We start from the raw sequence: 8,199 nt of genomic DNA on the forward strand, positions 1-8,199 counted from the left end.
GTGGGGAGCGAAATGGCAGTAAACAGATTCTTTTTTAGTCCAAGTGTCTTCATTTTTACATTAACCCTTTCAATGCCACTAGAGACACCAGTTTGCAACTGTACTTTGGCTAGTTCAGAAAAACCTAATGCAAGGATCTTGTGGGGATACAAAAGAAGTGGCCAGAATGAATGTAACTACTTAGTCCTAGCAGGGAGGAAAATCATTGTGAAATGTGCCTCCAACTCAATTTCTGCAGCGAAACTTACATTTTGTCTTGTTACCCATTTCACGGTTTCTAAATATTCCAATTCTCTAAGGTTGATTTTTTTGGTTATGTACGTTTGATGTAAATGTTGAGATTTCATAAATGAGGCCCTTTTCCCTGCCACTTCCTCATTTTAAACTGAAACTGGCTTTCTCCCGCCATCTGAAATTTTCCGCAGGCAAGATACATCTTCCTGAGATCACTGCTTCTATTCGGTGTTATTCCTGATTTCCAACATAGGTTAAAATAGATGGTCAACAATCCAAGTAAGCCTCTGAGCCTCCCTTTGGGCTTAGGGAAATAGCTGTAAGACTGGCTAAAAGGTGTCAATAAAGCGGCACGAAAAAAAATAGCTCCAGAACAAAAAGATAATTGCCTCAAAAAATAGTGTTTAGTGACAAAGGAACTCCTCGTTAATCTTTCGGAATTTTAAGTATTTTTCAGTTATTACAACGTCCTGCCAGTTTCCACATGTGGCCGTACAATGGAGTACAAGTATCCAAGAGCTGGTAAATTGCTCCGAAGAACTGTAATAGCCAAAATATACCAAAGGTTCAGAGAGAAAAATCCTCAGCAAAAACAATGTGTTTCTCTTAACTGACAATTGTGCCCGTTGGACACAACTATAAATTATCATGCTGAAAGATTAAATTCGGTTTCTTTTTAAAAGTGTCATCAGCAGCCTGTTTACAACAGTGAATCCTGATGTGAACATTCAAAGGCAACTACAGACAAATTGATATTAAAATGAATTAATTAAGCGGAGACAGCTTTTCATTAAGAGTAATGGATTCAAATTGTGTTTATGTTGTCTGATCCGTTTAGCAGCGACCTTCCTACCGATTTGCAAATAGTATAGTCAGTAAATAAATTACTGCAATAAAAAGTAAATGGCTTTTAAATGAAAATGATCAGGATATATACCAATTAGCAAAATTCAAATCGGTGGAGATATGCTCGCAGTTAATTGCAGATTTCAATATACACTAACCGTTCAGCTAAAAGGAAGGTGGATTGTTCAGCTACAGTGAACCAATGGCGTGAAATGAATGGGAAATCCAAACCATTCATATTATTGTTGGATTGTGTCATCGTGTGCAATATATCTGTGGAAAAAAGACTACATACAGTGGTGCCATATATGATCATCTCTAATAGGATCGTCCCCGCAATGTTTTTTTTTCAATGTGCCTCAAATAATTATTTTAAATGCAATTTAATTTACTGATGATTTTCCTCCCTGTGGAGGATTTTTTTCTGTTATGTTCCTTATATAATGATGTAAGCCCTGTCAGGGTTTTATCTGTACCACTTCTGACTGCAATACCAAGTACTGGATCCAATGGGAACAGCTAGGCAGATACCTACATGTACATCGTAGGTTCCATTTAACATGGTGGGTCGCTGAGGACTCAGATCCTGTAACATCCCAGTAAGCAAGCCCGCGTTTCGGCTCAGTTTCTGAAAGTCTTTGGACTGGGAGAACTGCACCATGTTATGTAATGCCAGGATTTTGGTGTCCAGATCAGCATCTTGGCGGGTACGGTTGTGCAGACCGAGGTGGTATTTGCGAAAATGCTTGATCAAATCGGTTGGGTCGTTCCCATAATAGCCATAACCACAAATGTTGCATTTGAAGTCTTGTAGTTCTGGAGTCAGGGGCGCCGCGTCTGGGTTGTCAGTCAGCTGTTCTGTTTTTGATTTATCAAGTGCAACACTTCCATCTGAAAGCACCTGAGAGTTGTCTGAAGGCACCGAGCCTGGGGTTGAAGTGTGATGATCAGGTGGGTCACCCTGTAGCAGCTGGGCCTTCTCACGCCCACTTTTAGGTGACGTTTGAGCTGTGTGGTTTAATTCCGAGAGGTTCCCAGATACATTGCAGCTCCTGCCATCGCCATCATCTGGTTCTGATCTGCAAGGAGACTTCCAGGCCTCGCAGACTCCAGCAGCAGCCTGAGATGAGAGAGCAGACATATTTCTGTCTGTCACCTCATCTTGCGGGAAGGATGGAACATTTCCTCCCTTCTTGTGGCTTTCATAATTGAAGCCATTCCCTTCGCCCAGTGCGGGGCTTTTCAAGTCGCTTTTGATGCCGGCTAGGTCTGCGACACGCAGACAATGTTCCTCCTTGTTGACTGACTCTAGTGCATCTTGTTGGTTGGTTTGTTCCTGCATGGGATCCGGGGGTCCTGAGCTTTTAGCAGCCTCCTGGTTCACGGCACTTTCTGGCTGAGGGACCTGGCAATTCTCACCTTCCCCTTGGCTCACAAGATTTCTCAATGGTGGATTCTTTTTCCGGACCATATCTGTACAAAAGAAATATGTCTCTTTAGGATCATTTTCACATTTTCTAGTTTGGAAAGACTATCCCTTCTTTGGTTAAACTTTTAACAATGTAGGGTCGGCTTTCCTATACCTAGATTAATACTTCTGTCACACTTAAAGTATATTTCCATCCCTCCTTTAGCTCTGCTCCAGTTCCATCCGAATAGTTTTCTTTTAAAAGTTATTAACGCTTTTGTTGTGGTTATTTACATATTTTTGCAGTGATGTATTTATGGACAGTCCCGCCCAAGTTTACGCAGATGAATCCATTGTCGCATTTCAACATAAGAGGAGATGACAGGGGAAGGGAGTTCTTGGGGAAACATCACTGCATCTTTCAAGGACCAACAATCAAGCTTACACCACATCTGTTTTACTTTCTTTAAGTCTCCTTGTGAAAATTGTAATTGCAGTATCATATATAGTATATATAGTATGTGTGTATACACTACATTTCAATGGATATATACGTATATATAGTATATTTTAAAAAAATTGTCACGGCAATGAAGTGTTCAGTTAAATTTTTAAGCAAGTTCCTATCGGTAAAAGTACTGGGAGAATGGCGTTCTAACATTTTCGTTTCAACTAATTAAAGCAGAATGACAGTTACAATAGGAAAATCTGCGACCATGTTTATCCTAGTAGAATACTTTGCAGCAGTTCAAACTATATTTCTAAAGAACTTAAAAAGATTGCCCTTTCCACAAAAAGTAAACCAAAATTCTGTGGGTGACTGATGGGCAGGGATTGTTTGTTACGAATGGACCCGTTAATCATTCTGCTCCGAATAGTATTTGTTTTCTTTTGAGAAGATGAACAGCTTTACCTCATTGCTTTATTAACTTCACATGACGGCATTTTTGTTTGTTTCAAATTAATTAATAAAACCGACAGAGTAATTTATACAATACGATTGACTGTAAGTTGGATTTAAATCCCTTTCCCCGGCCACTACTGCCTATTCAGTGGCAATAACTACGGTAACATGTACCAGGTACCGTACGTATTTTATTAAATCAGTGGAACTTGTGCATAACACCATTCTCCATTCCGAAAAGGCAGGGACAGTGTAGGATTCCTCATTCTAGATGGCTGCTTAAAAGTAATCAACAGGTTTAAATAAAGAGTCAGTGTTGGCTGGGCCTACCTTTTTAAAAGTGATCTGACGTGGATTTCAACGTGCTGCCCTCCCTGGCGTGCACTATTTTTGATGTAGATTCCTAGTACTGATGATATATTTTGTTAACGCTGAGAAAGGTTTACCAACCCAGGAAAAAAATCGTCAGCAACAAAAAGCCAGCCAGTGATTATTCTATATTACGTGTCCTGACAATAAGCCAGAAACTGCAAATAAAATGGGTAACTCGGTAAAGCACAGCCTTGGAAGAACGTCACAGATCATCTGCTTGAATAAGTTTTATTAGATGAACTGTGACTACCGCAGCACAAAAAGTTTCCCAAGATTTCAAAAGGCGAGTCTCCGTGAGCTTGGTCGGTTGCTTAACGAACACTTCAAATAATTAAGTAATCTTTCTTTCCAATATTCCACCACACGTTCTGCTCCTCTGCTGATCCCAACATTTGTATATTCTACAACTTTCAAGCGTCTCTTATTTATGTTGGTGCCAATAAAGCTCCCCAGATGGCCTAACTTGAGCGAATATTCACTTTAATAGTGTGCACAGCCAGGAACTGATGTTGTAGACTGAAAGTCAACAGGTTTAAAATGACTGCCAGACTATTTAAGTGGAAATTTACACCGTTTCGAGTCAAAACAACCGACTTTTTCCGCTTTAATACCAACAATTCAATCACCAAGAACGGCCCTTAACTTTTGACACCCTATGCTCACTTTATGTTTTGTCGTACGATATGAATTTACTGTCATTACAGCCCTGTCGGTGTTTAAATATATAGTCAGATCCACATATTCAGACGTATATGCACATTGCTGTTTTGGCCCTGTAAGCAAACCTTTACCAAGTCCCAAATTGCTTCTGGCCTGATCACCGCTGGTATAACCAGTCATATGGTCGCAGTATAAACAACCATAATGTGCACTGCAATTAAGTGCGCACAACACGATTCCTCTCCATGATGCACAAATATTACTAATATTAATATATATGCGCTATTAAAAAGAGCTTGTGGCAATTTACTGTACCTTTTAGTAGGGGAATTCACTCACGTAATTATGAATTATATAAAATATGTTAAAATATAATGTGATCATAACCCTTGATGCTAGATGTAAACATTTCTCAGCTGTCCCTGCGACAAACAATAAAAGGAAGAGTTAGACTGGGGTCAACGGATCAAGTAAATTGTATTCCCCCCACCCTTGAAAAAAATATTATTTCAACTACTGTATTTCGATATTTCAGCCCCTTCATTGTGGCTTCATTTATATTATTGCAACGCTGAGGGGCTGCTTAAGTAGAATACAGATCTCAGCAATAAATCAATACAAGTTTTTGTTCATTCCACACACGCCAGATTGGCCCAGCGATGCCTGTATTCATTATCTGATCAAGCACTGTATAAACTTGCCATTAATCATAACATCAAATTACACAATATTCCTCATAGCAGAATTATTATTGCAAGCTAACCCACCTATCTATTCCTGCTGCCAACAATACCACACACCACTGCTGAAATGTGCTCAAGCGTAATTGGGAATTTGCTATTGAGACCTTTGTTTTGCTCCTCAAATGAAAGCTCAGCCAGGAGAAGTGATCACGTCTGGGAGACAAGAATCGTTAATCAACACGTGCTAGGAACTCGACTGAACAACTGCTTTCCGCAACATTTCCTGTGATAAGGACACAAAGACTTGCAAAGAGATCAGACTTCAATAGGCTTATAGTTCATGTGAATGCAAACGTGACATTCACTTTACACAGTATTCCGAACAGTCCGGGTCCATTCAAGGGAGTGGGCACTTATCTCAAGCCAGTTTCACAAAGTTCCCAATACAACCGAAAGATTTAAATCGACACCAGCATCGGCCTCCATTAAATCGTACCATGGTATATTGTGTAAAACTTCTACCAGATATCAACGTTTTCACGTCAGTGCTAAACGCTCTGATGAGATATTTTACCGGATTAGCCCTGCTGTTCATATGTGCCATGTATACTTTGTAACTCTGAGCGACAAAACTCATTTGGAGTGGCTTCGTTAAGTGATTACATCTGCAGTCCTTGTTAGACACAATAGTTACTCTCATCAAATGCCTGCAGAAAGTACAGGAGTGGAAACATTAACTCCCAGCAAAGTTCAGTCCAACTCCCCGATTAACCGAAAACTGCAAATACTGTATTAAACAGGATTCCAAGGCTCAAAAACATCTTAACTAGTACTTGGGGAAAAGTAAACAGTAAGTTTCACGGACTTCCAACTTTATCGCAATTTAGAGAGCAGCAGCTGATAAACCATTGCCTGAAAATCTGGGGGGGGGGGGGGGAGGCGGAGGAAATACGACAATTTTATTTACCCGCACCTAGGACGAATAAGTACAAGTCAAAACAAGAGTTAGATGTGTCAAAGTTGTAGTGAGATGAAACGCACCAGCAATCACAAGAAGCTTTTAACAGATCTCGCCGACTACATCCAGCCCCGATCAGCAGGAAACATTTTAATAGCACTTTTAAGCGACACGTCCTAAACTAACTGCCATAATAAGTCATGTTTTACTGGTGCCACATTTTACTGAGTGTGGATAAGAAAACGCAAACGGCCCATTCTGCCCGTGTCAGCCAACCCAGCCCTTTAAGTCAAAAGCTACAATTACTTATGTCTGTACTTTCAAAGCTTTACTTGGCATTGCATCAGGAGATAAAAACTGAAAGTCCCTGTCTGGAGAAGTTAAACCACCGGAGGATGATGTCTAGCCACATAAACAGACGCAACTCAACTCAGCGCACACACACACATACTTTTAACACAACTTTTAAAAAAGTTTACTCCAACCATGTTACTCCCGGGTCCCGCCAGATGGGCCGCAAAGGACTCACCACTGTCGGAAAAACTGGAGGAGTGTGGGGCGAGGGGGGGTTGGGGAGTGAGATTTCTATTCTCGTGGATCTTAAATGTATATATATGTATCTATATATATACCGCTTAATCTGGAGAAATGGAAATGAAATAGTCCACTCAGATGCATTTCATCGTGTTGCCTCGGCCACGTCACTCACAAACTTTCTTGGCGCTGCAGATACATTCAGAACGAGATTTCTCACTCTGACATCTCTAACTGAAAGACACTTTTAACGCCATCCATTTCTTTTACTCCCACTTTCCCGCTAAGTAGCCAGCACAACAACAAAAAAGGCGAAACCCGGAGAATATCCTAAACGTACTTGAAATCATCGTTTCCTCTGGTAAACTTGACCCTAAAGGCTACTGGAGGCTACTGTCACGTACGAGGAACCATTTCTCATGCCTGCTCGAGTGACCTCCCGACCCAACAAATACGGGAAATGGGGATGTATGTGAAATCTGAGAAGTCTGCCTCTTTCTTTCGAAAAAAAACGCGAAGAGATCTCCTGTTGACTGAACAAAACTGAAAGCATTACCTTAATAAATACAAATATCTAAAGCCAGCGAGCTATTGCTGCCCTCCTCCACACACACACACACACACACACACAGTCTGTGCGAAGAGAATTTTAAAAATCGGTAAGAGATCTTTGTTCCTTTAATCTCGGGGCTGGTTTTCGCCCACACACTCTCTCTCTCTCTCTTACCTGTTGATTTGATGGTAATAATCTCTGCAGCTCGAAAGATGGTGGAGCTTTGGTGAGAGCCATGAACCGTCTGAGTTTTTTTGCAGAGGTTTTGGAGAGAGAGAGACAGACAGAGAGAGAGAGAAAGGAGAGGGGAAGGCGCGGGCTGAGCCGGTTGTTCAAACGCGCTGCCTGTGTCTGTCTGACGGGAGGTTCTGTATGTAGTGCGTGTGTGTGTCTGTGTGTGTGTTTAATATGTCTGAGAGAAAGGGACTCTGGCTCAATCCGGCCTTTATCACAAATGTTATCGCTTGTCAGGACCCCGACTTCAAGCATTACGTCATTTGCAAGACACCATTCAGCGCTAATACAAACAGCGGACATGCCTTTGCCTTCGCGCCGCCCCACAACACACATACACACCAGCAATCGTCTGCGATCATCGCCATCGGGCCTCCTCTCTCTCTCTCTCTCTTTACACAGAAAGCAGCCTTCCCGGGAAATGCTTGTTTGCTTTTCTGTTTGGTTTGCACCCCCTCTCTCTCCGAAAAGGGGAAGGGGGTGCCGCACTTTCTTTTTAAGCTGGGGGGAAAAAACTCAGGCTCACAGTAGAAAGGAATAGAGCTGGGCGCTCTTGCAGCGAGAAAGCTGTTGGCGGGTTATCTGTGTGGAAATCACGTCTGAACAGTTGCTCATGGGGAAGATCTTGGCCACAAGAAAAGGAGCATTGTTCTCAACTTAAGCTTTTACCTTTTTTCTCTCCCTCCTTTCGCTGAGCTGATTAACTTTTTTTTAATTCAGTGTAAACGCAGATTTAAAAAATCTCCTTTACATGAATTTTAATTGGGAAGGCCAAGTACTCAATATTTGCATCTTAATTATTTAGGTATAAAT

General features: G+C 41.3%; 1 protein-coding gene across 4 annotated transcripts in view; it reads right to left on the bottom strand.

Moving 5' to 3' along the window:
* Positions 1-7,531, bottom strand: part of trps1 (trichorhinophalangeal syndrome I) — a 237,088-nt gene extending 229,557 nt beyond the window's left edge. For 3 of the 4 annotated variants that reach the window (XR_015079039.1, XM_085993290.1, XM_085993292.1), the window contains exons 1-2: positions 7,327-7,411; positions 1,616-2,553 (exon numbers count right to left, since the gene is read on the bottom strand). Coding sequence is in view for 3 of the 4 variants with exons in the window: in XM_085993290.1 (XP_085849416.1) it covers positions 1,616-2,551 (936 nt within the window). In the remaining variant the exon portion in view is untranslated. Of the gene's footprint in view, positions 1-1,615; positions 2,554-7,326 lie in introns of all 4 variants that reach the window. The other variant, XM_085993289.1, reaches the window with a different exon arrangement.
* Between the last annotated feature and the right edge of the window lie 668 nt (positions 7,532-8,199).

Source organism: Somniosus microcephalus, chromosome 7, assembly GCF_052327205.1.
Source record: "Somniosus microcephalus isolate GS21.2 chromosome 7, FLI_Smic_1.0, whole genome shotgun sequence".
NCBI lineage: Eukaryota > Metazoa > Chordata > Chondrichthyes > Squaliformes > Somniosidae > Somniosus > Somniosus microcephalus.